The sequence below is a fragment of the Falco peregrinus genome, chromosome 14 (genome assembly GCF_023634155.1).
Source record: "Falco peregrinus isolate bFalPer1 chromosome 14, bFalPer1.pri, whole genome shotgun sequence".
In the NCBI taxonomy this organism is placed as follows: domain Eukaryota; kingdom Metazoa; phylum Chordata; class Aves; order Falconiformes; family Falconidae; genus Falco; species Falco peregrinus.
Window position 1 is genome coordinate 8,025,454 of NC_073734.1, and position 19,505 is coordinate 8,044,958.

The 19,505-nt window shown below is 40.6% G+C and overlaps 1 protein-coding gene across 1 annotated transcript in view; it reads left to right on the forward strand.

Moving 5' to 3' along the window:
• Positions 1-7,547: 7,547 nt before the first annotated feature.
• PKD1L3 (polycystin 1 like 3, transient receptor potential channel interacting) overlaps positions 7,548-19,505 on the forward strand; it is a 41,728-nt gene continuing 29,770 nt past the window's right edge. The window contains 9 exon segments of the mRNA XM_055819002.1: positions 7,548-8,082; positions 8,648-8,812; positions 11,832-12,017; positions 12,794-12,904; positions 13,325-13,472; positions 15,165-15,385; positions 16,061-16,465; positions 17,559-17,657; positions 18,733-18,782. Coding sequence (XP_055674977.1) covers positions 7,548-8,082; positions 8,648-8,812; positions 11,832-12,017; positions 12,794-12,904; positions 13,325-13,472; positions 15,165-15,385; positions 16,061-16,465; positions 17,559-17,657; positions 18,733-18,782 — 1,920 coding nt within the window.

The following is a 19,505-nucleotide window of genomic DNA, read 5'->3' on the forward strand; positions in this document are numbered from 1 at the left end:
TGTGCAGTGTGCTGCCAGCTGGAGTTACAGCACAGAATTCCCTTCCACTCACAGTGCTTAAGAGAATAGGAAAAAGCTTTCTACAAATTCTTGTGCCTTGGACAAATTATAGTTTCAGTTTTCCTGTGGATAACAACAGTAACTCCACTGAAAAAGCTCTTCAGGATACCCAACAGAGAACAGGAGAATGATGAGTTTTGTTTCAAGAAAACTAAAGAAACACCCCACAGATTGTACTAACTTGATTTACATGAGGCACGGAGCCACAATAGCCTGATTCCTCACTGTTTCTCTTTTAGGGATGGACTGCAAATCCATCAGTCTCATACAATCAGAGAATCCAGTAGTCACAACTGGACTTCCTCATTGATGAAGTTATTCAAGGGATGCACAGTGTACTTTTCCTGGTTTCAGCTGGGGCAGAGTTAATTTCCATCTTAGCAGCTGGTACAGTGCCGTGTTTGGGATTTGGTGTGAGAACAACGCTGACAGCAGCTGATGGCTTTGGTTGTTGCTGGGTGATGTTTATAGTAAGTGAAGGACTTTTCAGTTTCTTGGGCACGGGACGTTGGGAGGGGACACAGCCAGGAGAGCTGAACTGGCCAAAGGGCTATTCCATACCATATGACGTCAAGCTGAGTATATACAAGCTGGGGGAAGGAGGAGGCAGGGGGGACGTTCGGCATTGGGGTGTCTGTCTTCCCAAGTCACCGTGACACGTGATGGAGCCCGGCTTTCCTGGGGGTGGCTGAGCACCTGCCTGCCCATGGGAAGCGGTGAATGAATTCCTTGTTTGGCTTCTCTTGCGTGCGTGGCTTTTGCTTTCCCTGTTAAGCTGTCTTCATCTCAACCCACGAGTTTTCTCACTTCTGTTCTCCCCCATCCCACTGTGGGGGGACTGAGTGAGTGAGTGGCTGCCTGGGACTTGGTCACTGGCCAGGGCTAAACCACAACATACAGTCATGTTTTTAATACATATCACCAGAAAGACTAATTTGTTTATTTAAACAAAAATATAATGCAATTTTGTATTAAAACTCTTCAAGCGCTGAGGCGCAGAAATGGTAGCCTATATAACTCATACTAGTACCCAGCCAGACTGAACTTGATCATAATGCCCAAGCATTTAAATGCCCAAACATTTAAACACTAGACATTCAAACAAGTAAACAGCCACTACCCCCATAAACTTCCTCACTATAAGACTTTTATGACCTCATCTACACCTTTCAACATCCCAAGACTATTTACATGTTTAAATATTTATGTTATACGGTTCAGTAGTATGTTTTCAAGTGGGCAGAATGACAACGTGAAGGTTGGCATTCACTTGCATGACTGAAGGTGTAGAAATGGTGTTACAGACATTTACAGTAACAGAAGTTAGTGGTGCTACACATTGTCCCACCTTTTAGCCTACTGTACACCTTTGGGAGAACATAAAAGGAAAGTATAAAGAACTGTTTTCTGGTTTTAATCAGGTGGCATCTGAGCGTAGAGTGCTGAACACAGAAGCAGTGCTCCTGAACAGACACTGCTGGACCTCCAGTCTTCTCATTATGGGGATTGCGAAGCTGATCTCTTTTGTAAGTTTGTTGTCTCTACTGATAAGAGACATTAATAATGAAAACAACTTGTTACACAGCTTTTTTTCTCTCTGTTTTCATGTCCTGTAAGCTCAGAAACAGCTCATAACAAGCAAAAGAAAAATGTGTAAGAAAATGAAATGGCATAAACAAGAGGTGGAAGCTGGACTGCCTAAGAAAACTGGACAGTCTTATGCCTATGGAAATCTGGAGTGACTGCAGACACCAGTGGAATTGTGATGGCTGTAGATTCAGATCCAAGCAATTTTCTTTTTGTCCCTCTGTGCGTGGTAGGAAAAGTTCAGTTCATTTGTACCTACCACTTGATGTTTCACCCCAAGAAGGTACCTTTCACCCTCAGAACAGTATCTCTTAAGATATTAAGGCAACAGCACATCTAAATTGTGCCACTTAGTCGTGATCACAACAACACAAGGTGTCAGCAGATGCTTCAGCCAGTTCTGCTACTTTCTATGTGGATTCAAGGGTAACCCTAGCCATCAATAACCCTAGCTTGATTAAAGTTCTTATGGGGTGTATATCCTCTTCTTTCCAACAGTCAAAGTTCTGCTGTGGAAGGCAATAAAACATAGGAACTAGAGAAGAAAGAGGGAGGTATTGAGGCATCAACTGTGCGGCAGGTGAGGAAAGTCAAGCTACAAGCCCAAAGGCAATATTAGATGCTTCTGAAGGGACAGTTCCTAAGAGAAGATCCTCAAGGACTTATCTGGGCAATGTTTGTGCCAGAAGGTAACCATATACATCCCATAAACAGAAATTATGTCCAAACCAGCAACTCCTGAATGTATTCCTACTTATCTTTATCCTGACCCCATCACGTCAGGTATCAATGTCTAGTTTAATTATTGTACCCTGTAAAGATAAGAATTGTTTTCCCTGTGTTTCTAAACAAGATAACATCAAAATTGCAGCTTGGCAGGGCTCACTGGTAAGTTCACTGTGTTGCCACATGGAAAATTAGACAGTAGAGCAACAACAAAACCAAACCCTTTTCAGTCAGCAAATAACTGAGTCTCACTATCAGGACAAGCAGCCTAGGAAGGAGCAGCAAGGAAGGAAGCGTGCATGTGACCCACCTTCTTAAACCAATTGGCAGCTGAACTTTTTTAAAGCCAGCTGGAGAGATGGGAGATGTAGATGTACTTCCATCCCTTTCTGGATAGTCTGCTCAGTACTCAGTACCTCCTGCCTATGCGGGTAATAATGGAACAGGTCTTTTCAAGAGGCAGAAGGGTACATGTACCCTTTTTCTGCACACTGCGGAAGGGTACATGACACACCAAAATGGATCACTCATGATCTTGTCTCACGTTAATGACTCCTGAAAATAATCTTTTTACTACCTCAAATCCAAAGTAATATAAATCAATTTTCCATTTATGTGATTACTCAATTCATAGAACAGAGATATATTTCTGTTCCTGATAAAATCTATACGTTACATTCAGTAATATTCAGGAATGTAAAGATGGTAATATCCTCCTATAGAGAGTAAATTTACTTGCTCCTCCTCAAGGCAAATGAACAACAGCCAAAATGAATGGGTGTGTGATTTATTCCTTCCCATTGGCAGCTCTTCACTTCCTTAACTCTTCAAATCTAATACTTTCTGGCCTCTGTCAAAGACTGTCAAGCTATTCTGCTGTGCTGCAATGCCTTTTGAATCACAGGATGTTATTAGGCTGTCATGATGCAGCTGTGATCTGTACTAGGGTACAAATCAGGACCACCCTGAAGTCAGTAGTGGCACCATACCTCTCCTCCTTGTCTGCACACCCAGCTCTCCAATAGCCCAGTGAAACTCTGGAACAGACTTTTCTCTGGGACACCAAAGTTCAGAAATAGAAAAGTCTTATGAATGAGCCATGTTTTCCTAATAGCAGCAGCTGGTCATGGAGAAATTTGCAGTTGGATACAGGGAACCCTGAACTATAGAGCTATTGGTTATGTTGAACAAGCATTCAGGCTTGTATTTTTCAAAAATTGCAACCTAGTGCTTGGTGCCTAATTAGGGGCATGAAAGGCTGATTTGCAAAGGTGTCAAGGTAAGCCTACCAGTGTTGTTAGATAAGCATTGTGTGCGCTTGTCTCCCATTCTATAAGAATTTAGGCATATAAAGCTAAACTTTCCAAATGTCCTATCATTTACATATATAAGGTTAGATTTTTAAAAAATGAATTAATGATTATGAGTACTTTGAGGTTTGGCTACCAAAACTGAGCTGGTTTTAAGGAGTTCAATTTCAGGAGTGGTGAACATCACCTAGAAGGTTCCCTTACTGAATCAAGGTGTAGACCACCATTTTTTTTAAACATTTCTTCACCTTTTCAACATTGTAAAGAAAATACGTTTCAGATTTCTTTCACCTCAATAGCTTCTACTTCCCACAACAACAACAAAAAAATAATAAACCTTTAAGGATCCATTTGAAAACCAGGAATAAATCACTCATCATTGTTTTTTGTGATGTTTCATATAGCGCAATGCTTTTCTTAAGAAAGTTTCTCTTGATGGCCACCATCTGATGTAACTCCTAAGGGCAAGTTAGGACTCTAAGAGATCTGTAGGGTCCCCTAAAACATTTCTGCGAAAAATGAAAGACTTATTCCCACAGATGCAAGAGAGTTCGCAAACAAAGGAGTTATTCATAGCTTTATCGCAGCTTGGAGTGAGGGTGTGAAAATATTGAGAAAGCTTTGTCACGAATTTCTGGTCAAAGCTTGCAAAGCACAATTGCCTCGCAAGCCTTATTTTAGCTGGTGAATATGTTTTAGTTCAAGTCACTGGTACGTAACACGTGCTGTAGGGGTGGTTGCTCCATGAGCCTTTCAGGCAGACAGCTGTAACTGAACAAGGATTAACAATTTTTGGCTATATGCAAAGGGGTCACAGTTCCTTCAGAACAGTGCTTATATAAAGACTTTTCTGAGCCAGCCTCAGTTCTTCAGAACTGTGCAAAAGGCAAACAAAAACCAGCAAGTGAATGGTTTTGGTGTATCCAAAATCTATACAACTGACATTTTCCGTGATGCTTCCCTGAAGTTCCTGGAGTAGCTTTACAATACCTGTTAGAGGTCAGTTACACTCCCATGCTCAGTCAGAAGAGGAGAACTTAGTGTAATTGCCAGCCACCCCCTTGAAGCAAAGACAGAGGTTTAATTAAGCACTTCCATGACTGCCTTTTGAAACATGCAAGATGAGAGTATACAGCAAGGTGTACCATTTTGTCTCTTGCACACCAGCATACGTGACTATTTAAGTAATTTCTTAAACTATTTAAATTATTTAAATTCAGCAAGCTATACAAAGGCAAATAGAAAAAAAAAAAAAACCCAACCCCAAAAACAAACCCACAAAAACCTCACAAAACCATTATATTGTGAAGCTTCCATACAGACTTCTGGCATAAGAAAGCTATTTTAAAAAAGGCCTTTCTGTTGAGGAAGAATACAAAAGGCATGTTTCTTACAACATGGTAAATTCAAGGAGCACTGTTTATTTGAAATCAAGCCATTTTTCACTTACGAGTGAAAAGGGCTTTCAGAAACTTTATCTGTTCCTCAGGACCACAGTGGCTAATTTTGATGCTTTTAAAGCAGTATTTTCTTTTCTGTAAATGCTTTTCTCTTCCTTGTGGTAAACAGAATAAACTGACAGACTGCTTTACTGGCACTAAAATATATGAAGTCAACAAACTGCAGAAGAGGGAAACTGTCTTTCTTCCATTCCCCATCTGCTGCAGGCAGCTGAAGAGTTACTTATAGCAACCGTAGATTAGGAAAAAAATTCACACTGCTGTAGAAATTGCCAACAGTAGACTCACTTGGAGATCTTGGCTTTATTTGTAGACATTTCCAAACATTATTTGTTCTTTTTTAGGGCCTGTTTCAAAATCCGTCAAAGCCAAAGACAAGACTTCCATTAATTTCAATGGCTTTGGAGGAGATTCACAGAGGATAGCCTGTGGCATCTCCAGCTCTGGCGCTTTTAGCAGTATGTTCATGTAGTCAAATTTCCAGTTGCATAGGGAGAACTGGACAATGCTACAGAATCCATTCATCACAAATGTGACTCAACGGCACCTACTGGAAATGCACAGTCTGTATCACTAAGCCAGATACATTTAACTACCATCTCCTTTGCTACACCTATGTTTTTAGAAACAGGCTGTGTTTCTCATATCTAAAAGAACAAAATGGGAGGGCTGGCTGCCAGCTTCTGCAAAGCCTGGCAAGTCAGGAAGAAGCAAGGAATCTGAAGGAAATGTCACGAAGATGTACAGTGGCCAACTAACTGAACAGCAGCTGCCCTCAGCTCTGACTTTTGCAGTAGCTTGAATACAAAACAGTTCGGTTGGGGGTTCCCAGGCCAAAGCCTATGAAGTTTTGTATGTAGGCCCAAAAAGGACTCCTAATTTGCAGACATCCTTGACATAACCAGCTGATAATCAAAGTTATATGGTCTTTTCCAGGAAGGGGATGGGTGTCTGGGCACTGACTGGGCCAGATCCATCAGCTAATCAGAATATGGATTGGACTTCTCCTGAGCTAGGAAACCCAGTCTGAATATTCACATCTCAGCTGCTGCATAAGCCCTCTCTGTTAATCAGTCATAAATTAATGTGGGATCTGCTCCAAGGGCTCCATAGCTGCGGCAAGTCTTGATTTTCAAGTGTAATGGGAAAAGAGATATCCAGCATAGTGTCTGTCCCTCCATCACAGTGCATTTTCTTCCCCTTTCCTCTCCTCCACAATTGTCCTACCCATTAAACACTTTCCATGGCCTTTATCTCAAACCCCCTGATCACAGTTCTGCTTTATCCAGCTGGGCAGGGTGACTATGAACCGCAGGTCCAGAAAGGTCTTGGGACTGAAGATCACTCTTAAATGTTTACTGGATGCATACTTCAGTTTGCAAGAAAGCTTTAGAGTTAGAGCTGGGCAGGCATACTGCGTGGTATGTGCACTACCTTCAGCTCAACGGCACAATCCAGGTGGCATTTCTGGAATGTGGGAATTCAACCAAACATCACTGCTTCCTGCACCTCTGTGATGAGGAGCTGGCTCACTGATCCATGTCTAAATATGAGTGCATGTTCTTTCAGCATCAGGTTATGGTGCTAGAAATTAATAATTGCCTCAAATTCAGTGGGGTTAATGCCAAAGACAGGGGGATCACAATAGCTAAAGATCCTTATTTATACTCTATTTCTGCTAATCCAGTGGCCTTGTAAACCTGACGGGTATCTTTTTGTAAGGAAGTTCAGAAGCACTTTGGGATTTCAGCTCCTAAGTATTGCTGGGCTGGCTTCCCAAAGTCCATCAGCAGCCTTTGGAATGTGCACATAGGGCTCCTAAGTAGTTTTGATGATTAAGGCAATACTTTCATCTTTTCTAAATCACAGTTTTAACTTCTGGCCTCCTCTACCTCCTAGCAGGTATAAATACTGTAGCTCTATACAGTTAAGCAGCTTAGCTTGTAAGGGATGATGGGAGCATTTCACCCAAAATGAAGCTTACTTGGAACAGCTGAGATTAACCTGTGTGCGTGTAAACAGGTGGGCAGTAGGAATATGATATGATAATTAGACATTGCATTAGCATCCAAAAGAAGCACAACAAACAACTATTATTACAAATAAAGCAATCCAAAACAATAAAATATATCTAGAGGAGCACTGTGTGTTTTCCCGTCTCGTAACTCTTTGTGTTTCTCATTTCCCTAATTCTCCTCTCATTCTTACTATTCTATCTCTGTTGTTGTAAAGACCTCCAGCTTTAATGTTCACACAATGATGCCTTTGATGTAGGAGCTTTATCTCACTTTCCCATGTGTTCAACAGCAGCATCTATCAACTTTATCTTCTCTGCTCATGAGAAAAGCAATACTCTGATGTCTTGTCTTCAAACTGACTTCACATGGAATGAGATATTTACACAATGGGCCTTACAATGGCCATTGCACTTGTTGTGTGTATCCTCAGACACAATTGCCTTTATATATTAGAAGCAATCTGTTCCATGTTCTATCGCTGCTGTTGTTGCAAGCAGCAAGGAGGAAGGAGAAACGCTGATGACATGACAAGCACGAGATCTCAAGCTTTGGAAGAAGGCAGGGGAAAGACTGGTGATTTGATAAGCAAGATGAGTGCCACACAGGGCACTGAGCTGAGAATGTGGCTTGGGATCGCAGTTCTAATTTCTCTTGCAGGATGTTTGGCTGTGGACGATGCAACCGTTGATGAAGGGACCCTTTGCTCAGAGTACCAGGTAGCTTTCAACCATTCATGCTATGAGTTTGTTAGACTCCAGCGTACCTTCACAAGTGCCCAGAGCTGGTGTGAGAGAGGAGGAGGGCACCTTGTCTTTATTGAAACTGAGGAAACTCAAGAGTTCTTGCAAAAACATATTGCTGAGGATCAGGAATGGTGGATAGGACTGATCTCAAACTCCTTGCTGAATCAAACTACTGACGGTAGGTGATTTTGAAATCATGTCTTCTTGAAAACTGTATCAGCCCATGATGCTTACTTGACATGGTAACAAACACAGTTAGTTTCTCTGTAGACATCTGCTGAAAAGCTACTGTCTTTTGTTGCTGTAACTTCAGATTTATATTAAGAAGTTTAAATTGCCTGGTTCACTTCCCAGTTGCCTGTTGTCACCCTTTCCATTGGATCTTGTAGCTGTGTGAATGCATGGTGAATTAGAACAGCTTGCTGACCCAGTGAAAAAAATGTGCTGGGTTAGGTCTCCAGTGGAAGAGCAAGCTGAGACAATTCATCACACTAGGAAATGCTGCAAGATCTGATGCAAGGGAAATGGTGGAATCTTGAGGTTGGGAGCACAAGGGGAAGGGGTAGTGTCTCTTTTAATGATTATATCAAGTTAAATATAAAACATAATTGAAGATCCCTATTCAGACTAAACCACCTCTGCTTCAGCAGGAGCAGGGCTACAGTCCTGCTCTGCAGGCTTTGGCTCTGTAATTGTATTACAGTTGAAAATAAACACTGGGGACACAATTGCTTTGTTCACAGGGTTGATGATTTGGCTGGACACTTCAAATATAAGCTACAGTAACTGGTACAAGGATCAGCCATCTACCTTCTCATCCACATGTGGGTACATCCTGAAGAATGCCAAGTATCAGTGGGGTGTGACTGAAAATTGCAGCCAGGAATTTGACTTCATTTGCGAGTTTGGTAAGATACACAATAGCTGAAACTGAGAAGTGAGCATGCCATATTCACAACTGTCCATAAATTGCCTGGTTGCTTTCAAAGTGGCTGCAAAATAACTTAATCAAGCTTATTAAAAGTGAACAAGCAAAAGGCCATATAACCCCAGCAGGTACTCCTTTTCTAGTGTGCTGATATAAGACCTGATCTAAAGAACGGAAGAATCCTGAAATCACTGGGAGATGTAGGTGCTCGAACTAGCCATCAAGGTCCAGGTTCCCAATAGAGGTCTAGCAAAATAGAAACGGATCTGAGGGTGAACCTAAATGAGTAGCAGTCCATGTCTACAGTGGACATAAGCTAGCTAGTTTAAATTTGAGTAGTGCCTCCCATAGCATGGTTGCAAGAATAAACTCTCACAACACCACAGTACCTGAGCTAGATGAGAACTGCATAACTGCCCTATAAAAATACTCTTAATCAGAAATACGTGCCAAAATAATTTCCATCTGTAACTGAAGCAAAAATACAGCCAAGCTTCCAAGAGACACCACTCCTAGCAGCCTGGAGTAAGCAAAAGTGAGAGCAAGTCTTTCTTGTTTCTTCTCAAACCCTTCCATGAGGTGAAGTTTGAGGGCTTCCCCAGGTAAAGAAGCAGACAAGAACCTGTACTACCTGGTGGCATTTTAGTGCTCAGACAGAAACTCTTCAGACATTGTGTCCCTTACATTGTGACTTGGAACAAACAGTCCTGGAAAGAAATGCTGGCAATATCACCTCATTCAACATATAGATACGAGGGGAATTTGTGTTTCTTGTACTTTGCACACCAGCCAGGCATTTTAAACTGTAACTAGAATAAAGGTCATAAGCGCCGGACGGACAGTTTGGCTGTAGACTCACTAATACAAAAAGTCTTTGAATCCAGTATGCAGGTACAGGTTTCCACAAACCCTAGAATTGCTGCTGCCTTGGTCCAGTACTGTACTACTTCTGACATAATTAACAAGTCATTCCAGCAATCAGCAAAACTAATAACGTTTTGTTTCCTGTCCTGATTTTCTGTTCCACATCCCCTCCCTACCTTCCTCCTCAGCACTCCCAGTTCACTCCCATCTCCCCAGCATGTCGCACCTCTGCAAATACTTCTCACTCCCTCAGCTCCCTCCCCGGCAGTCCTGCAGGTGCTCCAGAGCTCCAGATTTATGTGCTGGCCAGTTGAATCCCACACCATGGAACAGATAAACATCAGGTTGTAATCCCTACTCCTAATGGAGGCACTGAGGTAGCTCCTTCTCTTCTACCTAGCTATTGATTTTCATGGAATTTTAGGGTGTTTTGAATTTTATGTCTATATATCAAATCTGGCTGAAGATGACTAACATTAAAAATGATTGGGGGAGATGAAATTGGCAGACAGCACAAACCCTTATGCTTATTTTCCTTGCAAAAACAGACTAAAATTATTTTTCCATTACAACCACAGTAGACAAATGTCTGTTTATAGGGAAATTATCATCTGTTATCATAGGATCTGACTTAAAGACTATTAAATTCAAAGAGCGTTTGCATTAATGAAAAACAATGTCCTACACCACATCCATCACTTCATTACCCAGGATTGAGGCAACTATAGCCTTGTTTTCAGTATCTACAGCCCATGTCCATTAATAAACATACATATTTCGGTAACAGAGTGGACTCCACTTTTAGCAGCTTTGCGTGTGCATGCAAGGAATTAGATCCAATATCCCAAAGAAAAAGTTTCTCTAGGTGTTGAATGCCTGGAACTTCCCACAACCTGAGAGTGCTTCAGTTTGTCTCTGTAAAATGGGCATAGTGATACTTAACACCTTCACACACAGCTACTGTGAGGCTTGGTTTGCAGTAACGGTTCAGTTTGAAACTTCAAATTAAATGTGTTGGTACCTCCAAATAGTACCACTAGTTGAATTTAATATCTCTCATTCCTGATAACTTGTCTACTTGATCTATGAACTAGATCTATCTGTACAAACCACTAACCAGAGTGTTCTGTCTTCATCCTTTCTTTGGCCATCTATCCTGGTTATCTGTGTTTCTCGACACAAATAAAATCTTTCCTTATTATTATTTCTTATTATTTCTAGAACAAAAAAAAATTTGCACAAGATGATAGTCTGTATTAGAATTTAACAACAAATTATTTTTCAGGCTTATTTAGAGAGCTCTAATCTGTAAACTGATCATGTTGCTATAGTTACAGCCAGGCTTAGATTTAGCCTTTAAATAACAATAGCACACAATTACTGCAGTGTGCACACATTGGCACTGTTAATCAAATTACTTAAGGGGAACGATCAAAACAGCAACTGGAGGACAATGTATTTAAACCTGAGACAGCTGAAACAAAAACATTCTTTTGCAACACTCCCAAAAGACAGCAGTCTTTTGCATCCTTCTCTTCAGGGTATTAAGTATCCTGATTACTACAGGATACTAAGAATTCTGAAAGATAATTAACTGTCCCAGATTAATCAAAGAATGAGGTGTACACATTTAGAGATATGACCTTACTCATTTGAGCAGTCCTGCTGAATGAAGTCAGTCGAATATCACACAGGAACAAAGGTGTCTCTGTAGCAGAAATGGGAACAGGTCCCATACTTAATATGCAAACTATTCTCCAGAGCAATTACCTGAACATCATGCAAATCACACACTGCCAGAAGGCTCTTTTGGAAGCAAGGAGTAACTTTAAACCTTCCAGTACTGCAGATCAAATAAATGCTAAGCATTTTCCTAAAAAAAAAGCTTATTTTTTTAATTCAAAATTTTTTATTTTAAAAAAATATTCTCAAATTTTTGTTTAAAGCAGTAAAAACCAGAAATCTATTACTTTGGATTTTAAAAAAGGGAAAATATTTTATTCTTTGTTCTTTTTTAAATTTTATTTTATTAATTGTTCAGCTTAAAAGGGAAAAGAGAAGAAATGGAAACTAAAAAAATGGTTATTCACAACTGTAGCAGGATTTTTCAGAAATATTTTTTTCTCTCCTATTAGAATCTGGTCAGAGCATTGCTTGTGAAAATAACAATGCCACTGTACAGTGCGGATCAGGAGAAGTTATTCAAATCGGAGAGAGCTTCTATGGACGGAAGACCCCTCACTACTGTGTATCGGAGACTCCTCTCCAGTACGATACAGATGAAGGCTGTAGCTGGATCAGTGTCAGAGATGAAGTAGCAGGTAGTATCTTATGGCATTGCTTGTCAGAAGCATAGAGTATGTGCCAAAGTTCCTGGTCCCTAAAATACTTTAGTTTGTATTTCAGTAGAGTTAGTGAATGGGAAAGTGGATTATTGCTAAAATGAAGGGAATCAGAGAGAACTTCTGATGTAGGAGGTTCCCAGAAGAGGCTGGATGGAAAGGAGGGACTTTGCGAGGAGCAAAGATTCAGAGGAGAGTGGGAGCAAGTGGAGAATTAGGGCGTTTCTCTCACTGTGTGAAGAAAATATGTGGCCACGCTGATTCCCTGATGAACTCAATGGGATACCCTAGGTTTGACAGAGATGGAAGAGAACACATCCATACAAACCTAACTCCAAACCAGGAAGGGCGAAAAGGCTGGCACCCACGGGGACAGGAGGGATCTGCTGCTGCCTGCTGTGTGTTGAGTACCCAGCTTGCTGCACCTACGTGGCTCTGCTGCCTGCCAGACTGAACAGTGGCTATGGCCTGTCTCTATGGTGATTCTTTGGGCTTCTAGCCAAAATGAAACAAAACACGTAACTTGGGGGTTTTAGCCACTTTAACTCAGCTTTTTTCCAGTAAAGTGGAATGGTGCTAAGAAATACCAGGCAATAAGCAACACAAGTCAAAGTGACGTGGGAGTTTGTCTAGACATCAGGCACCTGGTGTTGCTCCCTCTCTCCTTGTTTTCCCTCTAATCATCTCTCATCCGAGCTGTTACGACAGTCAAAGACAAAACCCACTGGTTCATATAAAATGGTCCTTCTTTCCAGGCCAGTGTCACGGTCTCCAGGCCTGCCAGGTGGCAGCAGATGGCACTTTCTTTGGAGATCCTTGTCCAGCTTCTGGAAGCTATTTGTCTATTCAATACCACTGCAAGGAAGGTAAGTGGGAGGGGGCTGTCAACACCAAAAGCCTGTTCTGCTCTTTGCTGCAACACTGTGAGCATTGATATTTATCTTAAAAATCACTGCTCCATCCTCAGTGAAAAACCTGGAAGAGCAGTGACCACTAAAAATAGGGACAAAAATGTAGCTTCCCTGTCCTGAGGGGTTTTGGTAGGATACAAAGCTAGGAAATTCAATCACATAAAACACACTTAGATGAAATTATGTTCCAAAAGAATCTTGAACCAGTAGGTATGGGAAAGAATCAGCTCCCTGTTGCACCACTAATGCACTCAAACTAGCGTCAGTATCAACTCTGTTTTGGAGAAGGCCTGCTTTCAATAGACGACAATTATTTGAATGATGCAAGAAATGTAGACAGACGATGGCATTGAATTCTGTCATTATGTTTTACAGGTCTGCAGCTGGTTGTAACAGATACGTGCTTTGTCTTTGAAAATGTCATGGTCAGTTTGAACTGGCTGCTCTCTCCATACTCTGGCAACCTTTCCTGTATCATTAGCACTGGAGATGGCCACACTGTTGATCCTTACTACCCTCTAACGTAAGATACATCCTTCATGTATCATCAGATAACCAGTCAGTTTCACTGCTTGCATTTTATTGAATGCTCCAAGTCTCTTAAATGAGATGTTAAACATTAAGTTGATTAATAATAGATCATACTTGGATTCTGCAGAAACTTGTTTTGAAATTAATACACAATTTTTTGTCAAGCTGCCAACCACAATCTTTCTTCTGCTTATGATGACAAGTGATTCCTACTTCTTACTAAGAGAATTTATTCCCGAACCCAAGACAGAAAATTACTGAAAACATATCAGTAACTGCAAAAAAACCAGGCAAGCATTACCTTCTTAAGTTTAAAGAGTATTTTTTAATAACATTTAAAATAATACAACAGCTGGAGTTTTTCTTTTGCTTTAGTTGCATAAAAATTGTGTCTTTTCAAGATGAAACATCTTTCTGCTGGATTTAAAAATCAGGTTTTGTCCTACTTCTAGGAATGACAGGCAGAGAATGGCTCTAGAAATTTATTCATTTACTGATGGAATCCTTCTTGAGTCAACCAGAAAAGTAGGAGTAGAAGAATGAAACCCAAAAAGCAGTAACGTACTAGAAACAGTAAACATTCTTTCAGAGCTACAGACACAGGCCTGTAGCTGTAAAGAACTTGAAAAAAATTCTTTGATAGTGCGCTTTTAAGTAAGATACATTTGCTGGCTGTAAGCAGAGGCTTGCTCTTTTTGTGGGAAGCCCTTTTACTTCACCTACTAAATGGCTCACGGTCATGCTCATCTGTTTTCTGTGTCCAGTTTGGTACATACTCTTACAGGAATTGCCTCTACTGGTCTGATCTTGTCATTGGCATGTTTTTGAAATCTGGTTAGAATGAAACCTTTGTCTTCATTAAAACTGCTAATGAAAAATAAGTGTTATCAAGGATGATATATCCTGATCTTTGTCTGCATTTGCTAGGTGGTACCATGATAAGAACAGAAAGAGTTCAGAGACAACAGTGTCAGGAATATCACTTATTTGCTTTCCATGGTGCATGTCATTCAAGAAGGGTATCTTTAGGTTCTTTTCATCATTTTGCTGTGCTTGTTAGTAATAACAGCAACTACCACAGATATCTTCATATCCATTCATCTCTTATTGCTATCATGACCAGAGCTGCACCAGACCCAGGAGTCAAGAAGAGACATTTTTGCTAGCGTGGGCAAGTACAGAAGCAGCTGCACATTAAAAAAAATAGAGCAAGGGAGTGCTCTGACAAAATGCTGAGGAGCCTCAGCTTCCACTGATATATCTAGGAGAAGGTAAATCAGGAATAAAATAAAGAATAGAGAATTAAGGTCACTGTTACATGTTCTAATATGCACAGTCACATGTCTGTGCTCAGAGCCAACGAGTCACAAACCAGATCTAATGCCACATGCTATTGAACTGTAATCTACCTACTTTACAGCAAAATGTATCCACCCATATAGGTACGCTTTGAGAATGACCACCCCTGATATACAACCTTAATGACGCTGTAGCTGGAACAAAGGAACAATCTCCAACCCTAAAAAGTCTCTGTAAATAAATGAGGGATTACAGCGATTGCAGGAGAGCTGAGTCAGGTCAGAAATCTGGGAACTGTGACCACTGTTCCCACGTAAGGCTAAGGATTTCCCAGGACAGTCTTCCACAACAAGTAGCTGTTCTCTTTCTATTCTAGACTGGTCAGCAACGTCACATACAGATATTCAACTCCTGGAGTGTTTACTGTTTTTGTGGAATGCACCACCAGTGAATGGCACGTGATGGCACAGAAGAGGGTGACTGTACAGGATAAGGAGGATCAACTAAGCATTACCGGGTGCTATAGCCAGTATGAATCTGGGAACAGCTCTCACTGCCGTACACTGTATGGGGAGTTGTTGTGGATTCAAGTTGAACTCAATGGAGGTGACGGTAATTACTTTTCGTGATTTAAATGGTAGGCTAAATATTATGCCACCCATGCGATAGAAGCAGGATTTTCATTATGCAAAACGAGTCACCTTTTTAGTGAATGCTTTCCCTCTAACTGTTGCATTGCTGCAATTGAACGCTCTCAGCTCTATTGGAGGGGGTCTTTCTCAGAGCTATTACACCAAAACCAAGTATAAACCCTTTTTCCCTCTACACAAAGCTGACAAAGCATGAGCATAACTTTAGTCACACAAATCCACATGAAGCCAGTAAGAATATCTCCATATTTAAAGTTAGGAATCCACAGAAATGCTTCTCGGAGTGAGGGTAAAAGGATCCTGTGCTGAGCTGGTCACGTTTGCTGGCGTACATTTCATTTTTTCTTCAAGTTCCTGGAATCTACATATATCCTTAAAAAATAAACTTCAGTAGTGTATGTTTGAATTCTCTTGACTATCCTAACAGTCCCAGCAGAAAACACACGATAGATAGACTACCATAGGGAATCTAAAGGGGCACAAAACCACCTTGAGTGACTTTACTAAAAATGACTGCATTGCTACAGTGTTCTTATGACTCCTTTATACATACCCAAATGCTGCACAGAGCCACTAGATTTGGATGGGCTATTACACAAGCTGTGAGAAATTTTGAACTGTCTTTTTGCAGGCAACGGAGTGACCTACATTATATTAGCAGATAATGTGACACTCACTGAATCCAGTGCAAAGGAAGGAATCGCTCCTCACAATCTGACACTCAACAGTGCCTCTCAGGAGCTGCTGGGCCCAGGGATACATCAGCTGGAAATCCGAGCATCCAGCAACACAACTGCATTGGAGATCTCTGAGCGTATTGCTGTTCACTTCATTGAGCCAGTATCTGGTCTTCAGGCTGCACTAGCTTCTCACACCCTGCACCTGGGGGAGAATTTGGAGGTGAATGTCTCTGTGTCTCATGGTGCCCCAGATCAGCTGAAGTTTGAGGTGACTGGATGTAATGAAACTCACTCTCATAAAGAAGATGGTCCTCATGGGGAACCTCGAACATACATCATCCCCGTGCACTCTGAAGGTACAGCGTGCTGACATCTGTATTTCCAAGACACAGCTGAGTAGAGGAGTTCACATACAGTCACAGCATCTTGGGGTAGGGGACAATTACAGGTGAATTGGGTAGCTTTTCTAACTGCTCAGACTGGGTCTGCAGAACACTATGAGCAGCACAGTCTCATTGACTTGTAAGGGAGCTAAAAAAAATTAACTGGCAAATGAGTGTCCATATGGAGACGGAAAGCAAGGCTCCACCTGATCTTTGCAATAGAAAAGACATAGTGAACCAGGGTTTAATTTTCATGACACAAACTGATTCAAGTACAAATGATCACATTTTCCTGAATCACAAAGTGTTTTCCTACTGTTTGTTCATATGTATAACTTTTCAAGTTTACAATCCTCTGCATTTTACACTGCAGTAATTAATAATCTGAGTTCTCAGTAGAGATGACAAAGAAAAGGAAAGCTTCTCTGTGCATTGGTGTCCAACATGTAGTTTTTGTTGGACTTACTTATGAAAAAGTTTTTTTAGTAATTTTTTCTTTCCATTATTAAGAAATCAAAGCCTTTAAAATGTAGGTTAGGGAGACTGCCCTTAAGAGTTAATTCAGTGGCAGAAGATAAAAAAGTTTCCTCCTTTAATGAACTATACAAATCCCATGCCAAAGCAAGAACACTACAAGCTAATTATGATTTCATTTTATGTTTTAAAATTATTAAATATTACAAGTTTTATTGAGTCTCCCTACACCCATTTGAACATCCCTTCCTTTCAGGCAGAAATTTTCAAACAAGACATCTGCTCTCTCAAGATGCATAAACTCATTTGGCCTCCAGTATTTGCACACCTCTAGTTCCCTGTGTGGTAATACCATAGCCAGCTGACAAAGAACAGCATTGCAAGCGCTAGAATAAAGACAGCTGAGTTATTAAAAAGCTAAGATAAAGGGGAAGACCATTCCTTGAAAAGCCTTTCAGCAGTGGAAAGTCATCAGAAAAAAACAAAGCTCTTAAAGAAATTAATAGGATTTTCTGTATGAATTAGATTTTAGACCACAAATAAGATGGACTGGTCCCACTGGTATTCTTAACTGGCCATTTGTCTTCTCTAGGTACTTTCCTAGTGAAAGTGGTGGCCATGAATGCCTTCTCAAACATGAGTCTGGATCTTGGGTTCATCACTGTGTTGGCAAACAGTTCTCACAAAAAAGGTAACTGCATTAATCTGCCAGTGCTGGTTTTGACCACATAAGTGTCTTTTTGCAATCACAGCATTTCACACAGTGTTTATGATTTGTATCTAGTAATTGCTTTCATTCCAGCAACTGTGCTGTAAACTTTTGTGAAGGCTTATTCCTGATGAAGGCAGAGTCCCTGGCTTTCAAGTAGTCATAAAATAGTATCATTCTGTATATGTTACACATTGCACATTTGCTATTTGTCCTAGAAATAATTAGTGAAGTTTATGGCTCAGGACATAGCTCTGAAACCAGGAAATAATTGCATCACAGCAGTATCATAAATTGTTGTCAGTAAATGCTTCTAGATGGCTCATCATTACATTTACAAAATCAGATTATACCAGGAATAAAGTGACTTTAGTACTAATCCTATGAAGCCTTTTCCAGTGCTTTCCCTTAATTTTTCTTTGGACATCGATGAAACTCCATCACCTTCCATGAACTAATTTTAATTTCCTGTAATCATAGAATGGTTTGGGTTGGAAGGGACGTTAAAGACCATCTAGCCCCACCCCCTGCCATGGGCAGGGACACCCACCACCAGCCCAGGTTGCTCCAAGCCCCGTCCAGCCTGGCCTGGGACACTGCCAGGGATGGGACACCCACAGCTGCTCCGGGCAACTTTGTTCCACTGTTTTGTCACCTTCACAGTAAAGAATTTCTTCCTACTGTGTAATCTAAATCTGTCCTCTTTACAGCTTAGAGCCACCCTGCCTTGTCCTATCACTACATGCCCTTGTAAAAAGTCCCTCTCCAGCTTTCCTGCAGGCCACCTTTATATACTAGAAGGCTGCTATAAGGTCTCCTTGGAGCCTTCTCCAGGCTAAACAACCCCAGCTCTCTCAGCCCATCTTCATCATGTTTGAAGAATCAGGATCACCTCCTTTGTAGGATGTGACTAGCTTGTTACAATTTCAGTCTGTTACAGCCCTATCTGTCAGACTGTTGGTAGCTAAACCCTGTGTATTTGAGTCATATTCACTGAGCATCTCCAAAAGCTCTACAGGTAGCACTAAAATATTCTGCTTTGTTTTGTATTAAACAGATTCTGCTAAGGAAGAAGGCAGCTCCAAAACAAATACCCAAAAGACAAATGTAAGTATTATTTAAGGAACTTCCTTTAAAATTTAAATGCTTAGAAATGTTTCTTACCAGTAAAAGTGCTGCATGAGATATTGAAAAGAAGTATTTGTAGCATACTAGATTATGGACTAGATTTTCTGTGACCCATATGGTTTAACATAAAACATACACCAAAAGTCTCTGAGACAAATGTGTTTACAAGCATTCAATCTACGATTCATAAAAGGCCTGCAAGTAACAATTTCACGATTAGAGAAAATTAAGTTTTCACAGTGATTCAGTTTTGGAAGTTGAAATGTGCTTTGATGAATTTTTATTTTATCTACTTGACTCATGCAAAACTCTCTGAGGGGCTATCCTCCAAGCAGAGTTTATTATATTTTTGTATTGTTTCTACATGTTTTCTGCTCCTGTATTGGAATATTTAAGTTACTTTGCAAAGAAGACATTTCCAGTTTACCATAAACTGGGAAACTAATGATACACCAATTGCTAGCAACTGCATAAATTTAAATAATAAAATTGCCAGGTAGAATATTTTATTATCAACTTAGAGGTCTAGTTTTTAACTGTAACACTAGCAGATAGATGTCTGCTATAGGAGACGTGCTGCTTCACAAGAAGGCATCATGCTTTACAGATTGCCTGTGAGAATATATTGCATCAAAGGAATAGAAATTTAATTCAAAACTAAGTTTATCACAGTTTGTTGCACAGTGAGACAAATTCAGTGTG